The sequence below is a fragment of the Salmo salar genome, chromosome 13 (assembly GCF_965601325.2).
Source record: "Salmo salar chromosome 13, fSalSal1, whole genome shotgun sequence".
Taxonomy (NCBI): Eukaryota; Metazoa; Chordata; class Actinopteri; order Salmoniformes; family Salmonidae; genus Salmo; species Salmo salar.
This window is the reverse complement of record NC_138303.1, coordinates 92,181,810-92,199,450: the sequence shown is the minus strand read 5'-3', so window position 1 is coordinate 92,199,450 and position 17,641 is coordinate 92,181,810. Positions and strand designations below refer to the sequence as shown.

At 45.7% G+C, this 17,641-nt stretch overlaps 1 protein-coding gene across 6 annotated transcripts in view; it reads right to left on the bottom strand.

The window, feature by feature from the left end:
- Positions 1-5,777: 5,777 nt before the first annotated feature.
- LOC106568101 (protocadherin alpha-C2) overlaps positions 5,778-17,641 on the bottom strand; it is a 77,176-nt gene continuing 65,312 nt past the window's right edge. For all 6 annotated transcript variants that reach the window (XM_082960441.1, XM_082960442.1, XM_045692362.2 and 3 more), the window contains exons 3-4: positions 17,406-17,491; positions 5,778-8,739 (exon numbers count right to left, since the gene is read on the bottom strand). In XM_082960441.1, the coding sequence (XP_082816567.1) occupies positions 8,432-8,739; positions 17,406-17,491 (394 nt within the window). In that variant the 3' untranslated portion in view covers positions 5,778-8,431. The remainder of the gene's footprint in view (positions 8,740-17,405; positions 17,492-17,641) is intronic.

Here is a 17,641-nt window from a genome sequence, read left to right as displayed (position 1 = left end):
GCTTTCACCTCCCCTCCCCCTTTATGACCCTCTTGGTTTGAAACCTCTCCAATGTTTTTCTTTTACCTAATCTACAACTTCACTCAGTTTACATCCCTACTAAAGAATATACAAGGTTTTACAATCCTAACCGATCTCCCCATATCCTGATTTTATCTTCCCATTATTCTTAAACATATCACCCTATTCTATAATAACAGAGTGGAACAGTTAAGTCATTTTCCTAACACATACAAATTATTCTAACAGCTATATACAGGGGGCACCGATACCGAGTCAGTGTGCGGGAGTACAGGTTAGTTGAGGTAATTTGTACATGTAGGTAGGGGTGAAGTGACTATGCATAGATAATAAACAGCGTGTAGCAGCAGTGTACAAAAATAGGGGGGGTGGGGGGTCAATGTAAATTGTCCGGTGGTGATTTTATTAATTGTTCAACAGTATTATGGCTTGGGGGTAGAAGCTGTTGAGGAGCCTTTTGGTCCTAGACTTGGTGCTCTGCTACCGCTTGCCATGCGGTAGCAGAGAAAACAGACTATAACTTGGGTGACTAGAGTCTCTGACAATTGTATGGGCTTTCCTCTGACACTGCCTATTTTATAGGTCTTGGATGGCAGGAAGCTTGGCCCCAGTGATGTACTGGGCAGTTCGCACTACCCTCTGTAGTGCCTTATGGTCAGATGCCGAGCAGTTGCCATACCAGGTGGTGATGCAACCGGTCAGGATGCTCTCGATGGCGCAGCTGTAGAACCTTTTGAGGATCTGGGGACCCATGCCAAATCTTTTCAGTCTATTGAGGGGGAAAAAGTTTTGTTGTGCCCTCTTCACAACTGTCTTGGTATGTTAGTACAATGATAGTTCGTTGGTGATGTGGACACCAAGGAACTTGAAACTCTCGACCCGCTCCACTACAGACCCGTCGATGTAAATGGGGGCCTATTCGGCCCGCCTTCTCCTGTATTCCACGATCGGCTCCTTTGTCTTGCTCACATTAAGGGAGAGGTTGTTGTCCTGGCACCACACTGCCAGTTCTCTGACCTCCTCCCTATAGGCCGTCCCATCGTTGTCGGTGATCAGGCCTACCACTGTTGTGTCGTCAGCAAACTTAATGATGGTGTTAGAGTCATGTTTGGCCACACAGTTGTGGGTGAACAGGGAATACAGGAGGGGAGTAAGTACACACCCCTGAGGGGCCCCAGTGTTGAGGATCAGCCTGGCAGATGTGTTGTTGCCTACTCTTACCACCTCTTACCGCCCGTCAGAAAGTCCAGGATCCAGTTGCAGAGGGAGGTGTTTAGTCCCAGAGTCCTTAGCTTAGTGATGAGCTTTGTGGGCACTGTGGTGTTGAACGTTGAGCTGTAGTCAATGAACAGCATTCTCACATAGGTGTTCCTTTTGTCCAGGTGAGAAAGGGCAGTGTGGATTGCGATTGAGATTGTGTCATTTGTGGATCTGTTGGAGTGGTATGCAAATTGGAGTGGGTCTAGGGTGTCCAGGAGGATGTTGTTGATGTGAGCCATGACCAGCCTTTCAAAGCACTTTATGGCTACCGATGTGAGTGCCAAGGGGTGGTAATCATTTTGGCAGGTTACCTTCGCTTCCTTGGTCACAGGGACTATGGTGGTCTGCTTGAAACATAGGTATTACAGACTCGGTCAGGGAGAGGTTGAAAATGTCAGTGAAGACACTTGACAGTTGGTCCGCGCATGCTTTGAGTACATGTCCTGGTAATCCGTCGGGCCCAGCGGCTTTGTGAATGTTGACTTGTTTAAATGTTTTGTTCACATCGGCTACCGAGAGCGTTATCACACAGTCATCCAGAACAGCTGGTGCTCTCGTGCATGCTTCAGTGTTGCTTGCCACGAAGCGAGCATAAAAGGCATTAAGCTCGTCTGCTTGGCTCGTGTCACTGGGCAGTTCGCGTCTGGGTTTCCCTTTGTAATCTGTAATAGTTTTTAGGCCCTGCAACATTCGAAGAGCGTCAGGGCCGGTGTAGTAGGATTCATTCTTAATTCTGTATTGACGCTTTGCTTGTTTGATGGTTCGTCTGAGGGCATAGCGGGATTTCTTATAACCGTCTGGATTAGTCTCCCACTCTACGGATTCTCAGAAGGCTGCCCGATCTGCTAGCCCCTTTTCCTGCATCTTTTCTTCATGCAAAAGGCGTGGATCTGGGCCTGTTCCAGTGAAAGCAGAATATCCTTCTCGTCAGACTCGTTAAAGGAAAAAGTTTCTTCCAGTCCACGGTGAGTGATCGCTGTTCTCATGTCCAGAAGTTATTTTCGGTCATAAGAGATGGTAGCCGCAACAATAAGTTAAAAAAAAGTACACAAAAGGCAAAAAAACGAACAAAATAGAGCAGTTGGTTGGGAGAATGTAAAACGTCAGCCATGTTCTTCGGTGCTATCTTCTAATACGAGACTGGACCCACTAGACCCGAGGGTCATAAAAGTGTGGAAAAGTGTGTGTGTAGGTGAGCACAAGTAAAAATGAAACTAAAAGGTTTGCTGTGTGACTTCAGTCTGTCTTCCTCCTCCCCGGGCCTTCTGTTTCAACATAGCACCAAGAACGTGTCTGTCTCCCTGTCTGTCTTCCTGTCTCCCACTTTTCTTGCACTCTATGCCCTTTGTAGAGTGTGAAACTACACAATGTCTTGCGCGAACCTGCACAATGTTATTACAATACATTATTTAGATACCTCATTTCGACACATTGTAAAAATGCTGTACTTTCCCACATTCTACCCCAGCCAGGTGCAAATTGGGGGAGAAAAGGAGCGTCTTCCACTTTGGACCCCCAGACAGCCACAGGACCAGGCCATCAGCAGCCATCCCCAGGACTAGCCCGTCAGCATCCAACTCATTTTTATTTATTTATTTATTTTACCTTTATTTAACCAGGTAGGCAAGTTGAGAACAAGTTCTCATTTACAATTGCGACCTGGCCAAGATAAAGCAAAGCAGATTCGACACATACAACAACACAGAGTTACACATGGAGTAAAACAAACATACAGTCAATAATACAGTAGAAAAATAAGTCTATATACAATGTGAGCAAATGAGGTGAGATAAGGGAGGTAAAGGCAATAAATAGGCCATCAGCAGCCTGCAGGAGGAGAAATATGGATGTACATTTATTTTTAAAATGAATGGTCTTCTTGTCCAAGGAATGAGCCACCTGCATGGCTGTCAATGTTATAAGGATGCAACCAGGGCCGACGCGGATGGTGGTTCCTCATGTGCAGGACATAAAGTCTATTTTTGAACTGTTCATCCCAGACACCATCCAGAAAATCATTCTGGACTACACTAATTGAGAGGGAAGGTGTGTTTTTGGAGAGAGATGGAAGGAGATAGACCAAACTCATTTACATGCATACTTTCGGGTTCTTATCCTTGTTGGTATTTTCAGATCCAATGGGGAATTCACAGTATCCCTGTGGGATGCAGAAACTGGCAGATAACTTTTCCCTGCAACAATGTCTCTGGAAAACTGTTTTACAACCCTGGGCCCAACGTTACTGTTTATGAGCAGCTTATGCCATTTAGGGGCCGCTGCCTCTTCAGGCAGTACATATCATCTAAACACGCAAAATATAGAATCAAAATCTGGTCTGACTGTGATGCTGCTTCATCATATGCATGGAACTTGGAAGTGTAGATGGGGAAGCCAGATGGAGGAGCCTCTGAGAAAAATCAAGGGATGTGAGTTGTCCTGGACGTGACACAGGGACTCCGTGGCCACAACATCACATGCGATAAATCTTTAAATTTGCACAAGCTGGGATAGGAGCTCCTCAAGAGGAAGCTGACGATGGTAGGAACAGTATGAAAAAACAAGCCAGAGCTCCCACCTCAGCTGTTGAATACACGGAGGAGGTCTATTAGTTCCTCTAAGTTTGTGTTCACGGCCGACATGTCCCTAGTGTCCTACATGCCAAAGAAAGGCAAAAAATGTGGTACTCATGAGTACGCTGCATAGGGATGGGAGAATATGTGGCCAGGAACATCAAAAAACAGAAATCATAATAGATTACAATGCCACAAAAGGAGGAGTGGACAATTTAGACAAGCTGGTGACTGGCTACAGCTGCAAAATAAAAACCCTACGCTGGTCACTTCTTCAACACACATTCTTCAACATCTTGGACATCTCGGCGTACAACGTGTTTGTCATCTGGATGGCGTTGAACCCAGATTGGAACAGCAGTCGAGCAGCTGGGCAAGGCATTGGTAAGACCTCAAATCCAGAGGAGGCAACATATCCCAAGGACCCCAGCTTCTGCAGCCATCGTGAGGAGGATTCAGGAGGAGGATGCTGGTGCCCCATCCGCCCGACCCACAGAACCAACAACTCCAGTACCGGACGTAAGTGTGAGTGATGTTGTTGCGTGTGTGTGTCTGACTCTCCTACCTGGGCCTGCTGTAGCTATATATGTGGGTGAGTCAGATGTTAGTAAAATTCCTGAACTAAGTGTTTTCATCATTCTAGATTGCGGCCGGTAGCAACAAGAAGTGCTGTGATGTGTGTGGACCCAAAAAGGACAGGAAGACACAGTACACGTGCATCAAGGGCAAGAAATACATTTGCAATAAACATTATTTATTCCACCCATGTCTTGATTATAATTGTTTTTTGTTTAAAAAAAAAAACAATTTTATAAATAAAAAGCGAATAGCGCTTTAATTGATACATGTGATCTAGCAGAGGTAAATGGCAAATATTAACCATGTATACTGTCTATATTGCTTGTAATTGATATGTCAACATCTAAGTATTAAGTATTTTATGTACATTGTTATGGCTGTATTGTTTAAAACCCCAATAATGTCGTGGGTCCATCAGACCCGCAAACATTGGTTGAATAACAAAAACATGAACACCACACAAGGGTTAAGTTCTTCTTGCTCTGACTGGGAGAGCCCTGTCAGCCACAGATAAATCATTTATCATAGAGCAGAGCTGTCTCTCCCTCCAGTGACAAACTCAATGAGATGTGTTATCTAACCCAGATGAGAGTCCTTGTTGGGTCCTGCTCTCTCAGATTTGCCCCTAGCACTAATAGCAGGTTAGGATAACTAATATAACAGGTTAGGATAATTAACGTAGCAGGTTAGGGGAATGAGGTTGCTTTAGCGCTCAGGTATTAGACTCAGGGGTGTTTGTGTGGGTCTTTCTGCACTTTTTGAGCGTTTTTCTCTTGTAGCCGTTAGGTTGCTACAGAACTTAAATTATTATTTTGTCAATTGTAGCCAAAATGTGTAAATATATGTAATTATCAATTTTGCAGTGGGCCTACAACACTAAATAAAACCACTGCTGTCACGCCCTGACCTGCGAGAGATGTTTTTCTGTTTGGTTAGGTCAGGGTGTGACATGGGGTGGGCATTCTATGTGTTGTATGTCTATGTTGTTTTTTTCTTTGATTGGCCGAGTATGGTTTCCAATCAGAGGCAGCTGTCATTCGTTGTCTCTGATTGGGAATCATACTTAGGCAGCCCTTTTGCCCACAGTCAGTTGTGGGATCTTGTCTTGGTGTTGCATGTCTTTGCATGCCTAGCATTTCGTTTGTTGTATTGTTTATTGTTGGTTCACATTGAGAAATAAATATGATGAACCCAAACCACGCTGCACCTCGGTCTACCGTTAATGACGAACGTCACAACTGCTTTGATCCCGCTACTCCGTCTACTGTTCAACCTTGTGCCCAAAACCCAACTAACCAGGCTGCTGGGCTTAACAGTAGACATTAGTTGAAATCAAGGCACAGACAATTTTTTCCCAATATTTAAGAAATAACATTTTATTTGTGATTTATAAACAAAACACAATACCAGATCCATCAAATAATAAAAAAAGAAAAATCACTATATCACCATTACACTGATGAGCAGGTGTACAAAAAGGTTATTAACAGATCTGCAATGTCGCAGTCGACTGCTTAGTGCCACCCAGGCACCAGATGACTGAAGAAACATTCACTACACACAAGCAGAGAGTACATCAAGATTAGCATCTTTTTTTGGACAATTCTGTTTGAGTTTTCTTTTCTCAACATTATAAAAACATTTTCAAAGGTGTTCGGGATATATATCCAAGGTGAATAAATGATTCAGTATTACATTACAGTGTTTCTTTGATCATCAGTTCATAGCTTAACACAAGGTAAAGGACTCGTTTTGTAATCCTCAAAAATCATAAGAGCATGAACAAAAATAGCATTTCATAGCATAACTACAGCATTACTTATATTTAGAAGGTTATTTTAATTGAACTTCAACAGAATAAAAACAAGTGATTCCTGTTTGTCTAGGAATACATAGTATGTGTGTATTTGTGTTCATGTGTGTTTTCGAGAGTGAGTATGTATACATATTTTAGCAGAGATGATATTCATATCTCTGAGTTTGTGATAAATGGTTGAAGGAAATGAAACATATCTATCTATATAGATCTATATATATATATATATCTTTCCCCTGCTTATAACATGCAAACAGTCACTTAGTGATCTGACAGCACAGATTCACACCTGAAGGGGGAGCATGTGTATAATATGGGAGGATTCAGTCCAATAGCAGCGCTAGCATCATCCCTCTGTCCCCTCTGATTGGTCAGATATCAGCCAGGAAGAGGAAACAGAGAGGTGAGTAGGAGATGCTGTGGAATTAGCCCTCACACATACTGAGTTCATTCTGGGGATGCTCTATTCTGGAAAAGACTCAATGCTGTTGATGCTTCCTTTTCATCACAAAATATGAGCAATGAGTTTAACACAGCAACAAAGCTCTCCAGGGAATGTCTGTGGACTGGAGTGCCCATCACTACAAATCCACTTCTCTCTCCTTGCCTCTACGTCCTTCCATCCCTCTTTTTCTCTCCATCTGGACAGAAGGAAGCCAGTCCATATTTCTGCTAAACTCCTTATGTTTGCCCCACTACCCTGCGTGTAACTGGTGGAAGAGACGGTAACTTGTCCCCAAAACAGTGCTAGGAACGTTGATATTTCAGTAGCAAGGCTCGGTTAAAGCTAACAGAAAGTGTGTGAGTGTGTTAAACAGGTTCATTCTGTTGCTGGGTTTGCAGAGGAACAAGTTATCAGAAGTTAAGAGTGTTTTTGAGAGAGGCCTCCTGAACATGGTGATCGGAGGACGGAGGAGTCAAGGGTCAACAGATGAGGCGTGCGAGTGAATCCTACTAGCACCAAAGCGGGCAAGGTAAGGGGGCGGGGCTTTAAGAACTACTGAACACTGACTATTGAACATTGACTGACAGAAGCGGGGGGGGGGGGGGGGGGTCAGGCTTGAACAGAAATGAAACAACAAGCAAGAGTTCCTGTCATATATTACACTCCCATAGAAAAGAGGCCACTGAAATAGGCCTCAGTCTTTTAGCTGAGTTAGAGCTGTACACTATCCAGAGAGGTGTGTGCATGTCCACCCTGACTGTCTAATATATGTGTGTGTGTGTGTGTTATAGTGGTTGTGTGCTGCACAGACTGTGGGTCCAAGGTCCCACTGGCCTATTTTGTGTTCTAGGTGAGAAGGCGGGGCCAGGTCTTTAGCCCCTGCCCTATGCTGCCAACAGTGTCAACAGTACCAGGCATGAAACAACCCACGGGCAGCCTAATCCAGAACACGGGCAACCTAATCCAGCCTTCAATCCCAGCCAGCACTAATCTCAACCCATTCCAATCTCACACAGCTCACTGTACTGTACATATACACGTCAGGTGTCTTGTTTGCACCACTTTTTCTTTTTTTATATTTTGTAGGAAAAAAAAAGACTTTTTTTTTTTTGCACAAGGCTTCCATTTTACTGTAGATGAGAGCCTCTGTGTCAATCTTTGTCAGATTGAGTTCCTCCTCTCCAATCAGGAGAGCAGAGGAGGCAAGGGGCAGAGTAAAGACAGATGCCAACAAGGGGCCAGAAGGGCCAGGAAGGAGGCTCCCATTTCAAGCCAGGTTGGGGAGGCGGGCTGGCTGGCAGGACTATAGCACCACCATTAATAGGATATGTGAGGTTTCTCTCACATACTGTATGGCATTTTATACATGAAACGTCTGGGCATCAGTAGTTGATTGCATTATCATCTTTATAGAAAGGTTATTCTAATCAAATAGATTTTTGTGGAATTTTCAGCAAATGTCTGGTAAATGAGAGCCTATTAAATATATTTAAAAATACTGTTTTATAGCTAGAGGTATGGAAGCTTCAGAGGGCCAATCTGGCAGAGGCTACTATTGGCTGCTTACATGTTTTATAGAGATAGGCCTCTGCTAATGGGGACTTGGCTGGGCAGACTTAACTATGCAAACACAACACATGGAGACTCTCCTGATTCTAAAATATACATTTGGCTTTTTGTCTTGCAGCTGTTATTCGGACTTTAGTTGGTAGCTCTGTTTTCATATCTCCCCTTTCTTCTCTACTCGTCCACATCCTCCTTCCCCTTTTCTTTCTTGTCTTTCTTCTCCTTCTTCTTCTTTTTCTTCTTCTTGGCTTCTTCCTTCTTGCTGAAGGAAATGAAATCACTCTTGTCCTCCTCTCCTCCCGGGCCCTGGCGGATAGAGATGATGGCGGGGGAGCCGGGGATGATGAAGGCTTCAGGGGGAATGTCTCCAGGCCTCAGGACCTGAGGGGGGCCGTAGCCAGGGCCAGGCCCGTAACGGAAGTGCCAGCTGTTACTGTCGATGCCAGCTCCAACCGGAGGGGACAGCTCACCCCCCTCACCATCTACAAGAGAGAAAGAGAAGAAACAGAGAGAGATAGAAGAGCTATGTCTTATTCATGATCATCTTCATCACTATTATTCATCACCACAGTGAGATTCTGAACATACCAGCACATTCATACATTTATTCAGTCTCCTATTTCCGGCTGAGGTAAAGTGTTACTTCACTACATTTCTAAAGAAATATTGTAATATATACACTTCTCAAAAAAATTAAGGGAACACTTAAACAACACAATGTAACTCCAAGTCAATCACACTTCTGTGAAATCAAACTGTCCACTTAGGAAGCAACACTGATTGACAATAAATTTCACATGCTGTTGTGCAAATGGAATAGACAACAGATGGAAATTATAGGCAATTAGCAAGACACCCCCAATAAAGGAGTGGTTTTGCAGGTGGGGACCACAGACCACTTCTCAGTTCCTATGCTTCCTGGCTGATGTTTTGGTCACTTTTGAATGCTGGCGGTGCTTTCACTCTAGTGGTAGCATGAGACAGTCTACAACCCACACAAGTGGCTCAGGTAGTGCAGCTCATCCAGGATGGCACATCAATGCGAGCTGTGGCAAGAAGGTTTGCTGTGTCTGTCAGCGTAGTGTCCAGAGCATGGAGGCGTTACCAGGAGACAGGCCAGTACATCAGGAGACGTGGAGGAGGCCGTAGGAGGGCAACAACCCAGCAGCAGGACCGCTACCTCCGCCTTTGTGCAAGGAGGAGCTGGAGAAGCACTGCCAGAGCCCTGCAAAATGACCTCCAGCAGGCCACAAATGTGCATGTGTCTGCTCAAACGGTCAGAAACAGACTCCATGAGGGTGGTATGAGGGCCCGACGTCCACAGGTGGGGGTTGTGCTTACAGCCCAACACCGTGCAGGACGTTTGGCATTTGCCAGAGAACACCAAGTTTGGCAAATTCGCCACTGGCTGGCTGATGGCTGATGTTTTGGTCACTTTTGAATGCTGGCGGTGCTTTCACTCTAGTGGTAGCATGAGACGGAGTCTACAACCCACACAAGTGGCTCAGCTAGTGCAGCTTATCCAGGATGGCACATCAATGCGAGCTGTGGCAAGAAGGTTTGCTGTGTCTGTCAGCGTAGTGTCCAGAGCATGCAGGCGCTACCAGGAGACAGGCCAGTACATCAGGAGATGTGGAGGAGGCAGTAGGAGGGCAACAACCCAGCAGCAGGACCGCTACCTCTGCCTTTGTGCAAGGAGGAGCTGGAGAAGCACTGCCAGAGCCCTGCAAAATGACCTCCAGCAGGCCACAAATGTGCATGTGTCTGCTCAAACGGTCAGAAACAGACTCCATGAGGGTGGTATGAGGGCCCGACGTCCACAGGTGGGGGTTGTGTTTACAGCCCAACACCGTGCAGGACGTTTGGCATTTGCCAGAGAACACCAAGATTGGCAAATTCGCCACTGGCGCCCTGTGCTCTTCACAGATGAAAGCAGGTTCACACTGAGCACGTGACAGACGTGACAGAGTCTGGAGACTCCGTGGAGAACGTTCTGCTGCCTACAACATCCTCCAGCATGACCGGTTTGGCGGTGGGTCAGTCATGGTGTGGGGTGGCATTTCTTTGGGGGGCCGCACAGCCCTCCATGTGCTCGCCAGAGGTAGCCTGACTGCCATTAGGTACCGAGATGAGATCCTCAGACCCCTTGTGAGACCATATGCTGGTGCGGTTGGCCCTGGGTTCCTCCTAATGCAAGACAATGCTAGACCTCATGTGGCTGGAGTGTGTCAGCAGTTCCTGCAAGAGGAAGGCATTGATGCTATGGACTGGCCCGCCCGTTCCCCAGACCTGAATCCAATTGAGCACATCTGGGACATCATATCTCGCTCCATCCACCAACGCCACGTTGCACCACAGACTGTCCAGGAGTTGGCGGATGCTTTAGTCCAGGTCTGGGAGGAGATCCCTCAGGAGACCATCCGCCACCTCATCAGGAGCATGCCCAGGCATTGTAGGGAGGTCATACAGGCACGTGGAGGCCACACACACTACTGAGCCTCATTTTGACTTGTTTTAAGGACATTACATCAAAGTTGGATCAGCCTGTAGTGTGGTTTTCCACTTTAATTTTGAGTGTGACTCCAAATCCAGACCTCCATGGGTTGATAAATTGGATTTCCATTGATTATTTTTGTGTGATTTTGTTGTCAGCACATTCAACTATGTAAAGAAAAAAGTATTTAATAAGATTATTTCTTTCATTCAGATCTAGGATGTGTTGTTTAAGTGTTCCCTTTATTTTTTTGAGCAGTATATTTTCCCTGACACCCCGATACATTTTGATATGCTTAGCAGGACAGGAAAATGGTCCAATTCACACATTCATCAAGAGAACATCCCTGGTCATCCCTACTGCCTCTGATCTGGCGGACTCACGAAACACAAATGCTTAATTTGTAAATGATGTCTGAGTGTTGGAGATGGTTTGGTTTGCTTAATTTAAGGCATTTGAAATGATTTATACTTTTACTTTTGATACTTAAGTATATTTCAGCAATTACATTTACTATTTATATTTAAGTATATTTCAAACCAAATACTTTTAGATTTTTTACTCAAGTAGTATTTTACTGGGCGACTTTCATTTTTACTTGAGTCATTTTCTATTAAGGAATCTTTACTTTTACTCAAGTATGACAACTGGATACAGCATAGATAAGCAAAAGAATTAAAGCCAGAGGCACACTGATAAACTAAAGAAGGGGAAAGTGATTGCAGGGAGTATAACTTTATCAGCTAGTGGTGCAGCTGAGAACACAAGGTTAGACTAAACAGACGTGACCTTTAACGGCAGAGAGGTACTGGGATGTTTAACACTTGTGATGTGACAAGAATTAGCATGTAAAGATGACAGGAACTGTGAAAACCCAGCACTAAACTAATCCCACAAGGGCTCGACACAGCAGTGGAAAGAGAGAGAGAATCTCATATAATATGCAATCACGAATATGACAGAGAGAGAGAGAAGCAGGGCGAGCGGAAGAGACAATGAAAGAAAAAGACCAAGAGAGCCTAGAGAGGGTGAACTGAAGTACTAAGAGAATGAGACCCTATTCTCCTTTCATTTAGCATACAGTATAATGCAAGATATGAAAGAAATGTAATTATAACCAGCAGGCAAGAGACAGAGGCATACGAAGGGAGACAGCGATTGAGGTGAAGAACGATGCAGAAAAAGAAGAGGGGAAATGAGAGGGCGTTAGTAAGGGAAAGAAAGAGTGAGGTGATGTTCTCTGGGCTTGGCAGACACAGTGCTCTCAGTCCCACACCAGCTTCTCTGGGCTCGACAGACACAGTGCTCTCAGTCCCACACCAGCTTCTCTGGGCTCGACAGACACAGTGCTCTCAGTCCCACACCAGCTTCTCTGGGCTCGACAGACACAGTGCTCTCAGTCCCACACCAGCTTCTCTGGGCTCGACAGACACAGTACTCTCAGTCCCACGCCAGCTTCTCTGGGCTCGACAGACACAGCGCTCTCAGTCCCACAACAGCTTCTCTGGGCTCGACAGACACAGTACTCTCAGTCCCACGCCAGCTTCTCTGGGCTTGACAGACACAGTGCTCTCAGTCCCACACCAGCTTATCTGGGCTCGGCAGACACAGTGCTCTCAGTCCCACACCAGCTTATCTGGGCTCGACAGACACAGTGCTCTCAGTCCCACACCAGCTTCTCTGGGCTCGACAGACACAGTGCTCTCAGTCCCACACTAGCTTCTTTGGGCTCGACAGACACAGTGCTCTCAGTCCCACACTAGCTTCTTTGGGCTTGACAGACACAGTACTCTCAGTCCCACGCCAGCTTCTCTGGGCTTGACAGGCACAGTGCTCTCAGTCCCACACCAGCTTATCTGGGCTTGACAGACACAGTGCTCTCAGTCCCACACTAGCTTCACTGGCCTCTGACCTACTTTCTGCCTGTGTTTTATTTAGATCCAACTAAGGCACTGCAAAGAGATTATTTTAGTTTTTCATTTGTAGGTTAATTATGAAATGGCAGGAGTGCCTAATTGAATTCATGCATGGTCCCACAGGGACGTTGTACTCGAATATAGCCTACTATTCTGACAAGATCCTTAAAGTGAAACAGTGTGTGTGTGTGTGTGTGTGTGTGTGTGTGTGTGTGTGTGTGTGTGTGTGTGTGTGTGTGTGTGTGTGTGTGTGTGTATGCCTGCAATGACTGTAGAATACAATGCAAGAGCTCCCAGAAATAAATTAAAGTAAATAAAATGAAACAAACACATAGATCCACTCTGACTCCCTCTTCAGTACTTTAGGTTCCCTAGGGCTTGATGGAGCTAGTATGACTCCCTCTTCAGTACTTTAGGTTCCCTAGGGCTTGATGGAGCTAGTATGACTCCCTCTTCAGTACTTTAGGTTCCCTAGTGCTTGGTAGAACCAATTTTACTCTCTCTTCAGTACTTTAGGTTGCCTAGGGCTTGATGGAGCTAGTATGACATCCTCTTCAGTACTTTTCCCTAGGGCTTGATAAAGCCAGTATGACTGAAGAGCTCAGATAATTGTGGCATGCAGCTATATCAATTACTTTACAGTAGAAACTAAATTAAACCTCTGTCCCTGGTTAGTGTGGGGAAGTTATTACAGTACAACACCATTACCACACCTAAAGTACATCACTTCCCTCAAGCTCACTGTGATTGTGTTAATGGGGGTAGCCTATACTGATCAACAACATTTTGAGTGCATTGATTATTTGTCAAAGCAGGTCAGTTGAGCTTGCCATTGGTTTGGAGAGGGCATGTGTAGATGGAATAATCTAATGTATTTATCAAATGTGCACCTATTGAAAGAAACCAACAAACAGTTCTACACCTGTACTTCCTCTTCTCTTTCTGTTTTTATCTCCCCCTCTCTTCATCTCTTTTGCGTGTCTACATGAGAGAGTTGTATCAATTTGTAGAATGTTACTCTGTGGAAGATGTGGCAGAGCCTTCTGTGAGTCTAATTCTCGGCGGGGGCTATGCGGGAGCAGGTGTGACATGCTCTGCACACACAGTGCCTTTGTATCTCCAGGAATATGGAGGCTTATTTGGAGCTCTGCTCCACCCTGACCATTGGCTATTTCCCCCCCTCCGCAAACATCATATTAAAATGAACCTGCTGTGGCTGCTGATTTGCAGGTTACTATAGCTTTCTGTAAGGAGGTTACCATGGTACCCAGCTGTCTGGGGTGGTTCTAGCCTCATCTCAGCACCCAGTGTTCTACATTCAAGTCCATTATTCCTGGTCCAATCTGGGTTACTCCTCAACCCATTCTTCTTCTTTGTTCTACACAACCCAATTTAAAGATCATGCGTTAGATTAAGGTTTCTGAATATGAGTTTGGGTTTATGTTATTTGTGAGTGTGTGTTTTATTTTTATTATTCTGCGCTATTTATTCTGTGTGTGTGTGTGCACATGCTGTATCCACATTCTTTATGAATCAATTTCTCTCTTAAAAGCTCACTGTATATATGTCTTACTTTTCCACCTCCATTTTCATTCTTCCCCATGTCTGACTGTTCACTCTTTCCTCTTAACACCTATCCATCTCTTCTCTTCTCTCTGTCTCTCTCTCCCCCATTCCTCTTTGTTTCTCTCTCATCCTCTAAATCTTCCATTCAGGTTTTGAATGGTTGCCGTGGAAACTGCCTTCACCCACTCCCTGTTGATGTAGGCTGGTGCAGCTGCAGCAATCTCTCAGTTAGACAGCGTTGCCTAGAAACAAGTCACATAGCTTTCCCTAGCAAGTACTGCAGGGCCCTGACAATCCTAAACCTTTCTCTTTCTCCAAACCCCCATACCTCTCTTTCCTTTACCATCCTTGTCATTTGTGTCTCTCTTTTGTCCTCTCCCAATAGTACTCTAAAAAAGATGGCTGTCTTGCCATGCCTTATTCAACACCCTCTCTATCTAACTCTGTGTCTGGTCTTAATCCAACCGTGCCCCCTTCCCCTTTCTCTGCAGGTAACTCAAATGAAGCACATTGAGGAAGTATACTCTCTCTTTGAGGTGCAATAGCTCTACTATGCAGTATGTGAATTCTTTCCTTTACACTTCCAACCCTACTTGATACAACATTTAGAAACAAAGCCAATCCTGCTATATTACATCATATATATATATATACTGTATAAGCCATAAGGCTTTGCTTACTTCCCTTCCCCTATTATGAAAACTGTCTCACCCTGCAGCATACCAGGATGTAGCACTAAGCCCCTATTAACCCTGCATGACATTTCTGATAAGCCTGCAGTACACTCTGCATGTCCTCTGCCTCCACAGAGTATTGGATTCTCTACAAGACCACAGAGTGTAGGTTTTCCATAAGCTCAAAAAAACATCAGTCAGTAAGAAAAACAATCTATAGCTTGATACACTCTCTCCCTCTCTCAATCGTTACCCCTACTCTCTCTCTCCCTCTCATTAACCCTACTCTCTCTCTCTCCCTCCCTCTCGTTAACCCTACTCTCTCTCTCCCTCCCTCTCGTTAACCCTACTCTCTCTCTCCCTCCCTCTCGTTAACCCTACTCTCTCTCTCCCTCCTCTCGTTAACCCTACTCTCTCTCTCCCTCCCTCTCGTTAACCCTACTCTCTCTATCCCTCCCTCTCGTTAACCCTACTCTCTCTCTCCTCCCTCTCGTTAACCCTACTCTCTCTCTCTCTCCCTCTCGTTAACCCTACTCTCTCTCTCCCTCTTGTTAACCCTACTCTCTCTCTCCCTCTCGTTAACCCTACTCTCTCTCTCCCTCCCTCTCGTTAACCCTACTCTCTCTCTCCCTCCCTCTCGTTAACCCTACTCTCTCTATCCCTCCCTCTCGTTAACCCTACTCTCTCTATCCCTCCCTCTCGTTAACCCTACTCTCTCTCTCCCTCCCTCTCGTTAACCCTACTCTCTCTCTCTCTCTCCCTCTCGTTAACCCTACTCTCTCTCTCCCTCTCGTTAACCCTACTCTCGCTCTCCCTCTCGTTAACCCCACTCTCTCTCTCCCTCCCTCTCGTTAACCCTACTCTCTCTCTCCCTCCCTCTCGTTAACCCTACTCTCTCTCTCCCTCCCTCTCGTTAACCCTACTCTCTCTCTCCCTCCCTCTCGTTAACCCTACTCTCTCTATCCCTCCCTCTCATTAACCCTACTCTCTCTCTCTCCCTCCCTCTCGTTAACCCTACTCTCTCTCTCCCTCCCTCTCGTTAACCCTACTCTCTCTCTCCCTCCCTCTCGTTAACCCTACTCTCTCTCTCCCTCCCTCTCGTTAACCCTACTCTCTCTATCCCTCCCTCTCGTTAACCCTACTCTCTCTCTCCCTCCCTCTCGTTAACCCTACTCTCTCTATCCCTCCCTCTCGTTAACCCTACTCTCTCTCTCCCTCCCTCTCGTTAACCCTACTCTCTCTATCCCTCCCTCTCGTTAACCCTACTCTCTCTCTCCCTCCCTCTCGTTAACCCTACTCTCTCTATCCCTCCCTCTCGTTAACCCTACTCTCTCTCTCCCTCTTCGTTAACCCTACTCTCTCTCTCCCTCTCGTTAACCCTACTCTCTCTCTCCCTCCCTCTCGTTAACCCTACTCTCTCTCTCCCTCCCTCTCGTTAACCCTACTCTCTCTCTCCCTCTCGTTAACCCTACTCTCTCTCTCCCTCTCGTTAACCCTACTCTCTCTCTCCCTCTTGTTAACCCTACTCTCTCTCTCCCTCTTGTTAACCCTACTCTCTCTCTCCCTCTCGTTAACCCTACTCTCGCTCTCCCTCTCGTTAACCCCACTCTCTCTCTCCCTCAATCTCCCAACTCAATTTCAGCTTGTGCAGACACACACACATAAACAGACACACTTCAGTCCATCACCGTGATGATACCTCAACCACCTTAGGGTCCTACACCTGTGTTCTAACTCCTGTCACTGGACAGTAAATCGATGAGTCCTCAGCCTGGGCTGGCAGGCATTAGAGCGGAGGCAGGCAGCTGACAGGAACACCAAACCAGCGCCTAGGCATTCTGACAACCCCTCAGAATACAACCACAGGAGCGAACCAGTCAACTGTGATGAAGTCAGCCCTCTCTGTCTCTCTCACTCGCTGTCTAGTTATCCCTCTCTTCACTACCAGACAGATTCCTAAAATAGTCTTCAAAGGCAATTGTTTTCGCTCCGTTTTATCTAAGATACTGAGTATATGGACAAATGAATGCCTTGATTTCTCTCTTCTTTTGTCAGTGGCAATGGCTTCAAATGTACCACTCCCAGCAGCACCCCATCACAACTGTTAAGTCGGACATGGTGCAGTGTCACACTTCACGTCACCTATCAAAGTCTGTCCCAATTTCCCCTACCTGACCAACAGACAGATATAAGCCCACATTTGCTTGTCTTGTAACAGCTTCTCATTGGCTCTTTTATTTTGGCAGATTGTGTTGCTGTCTGTCATTGGCTTTCCTCTAGTCTTTCCAGCATGCTCCCTCTGGAGTCTCAGCGCTAATGCTTACTATTCATCTGGCAGGGATTCTAAAAGGTCACCTGCATGTTTCCCATCTGACTTCCTTATTTCTATTTATCTTCTGTCATTTCACATCACTATGTGTGCAGGGTGCCTCCATTACAGGAGCAGGCAGCAGATAAACACTGTGTGCTTTTGATCCCCACCCAGCCAGCCATTTCACCTGCAGCACTGGACACTGTGGGCCAGTTCTGGACCAGCATCCCCTGGGCTCCCTGCATCACTGACGACTCCTCCATATGGACCGAGCTGGAACACAAAACACACATTCACATATGCTCATTAGATACATCCTTATCCACTGCCGTATCAACACATTAATGAGCTGAAAGTAAAGTACAGCTTTGGTCATAGCCTATCAAAACCAGCCAGATGTGTGTGCTGGCCCACCAGGTTGTT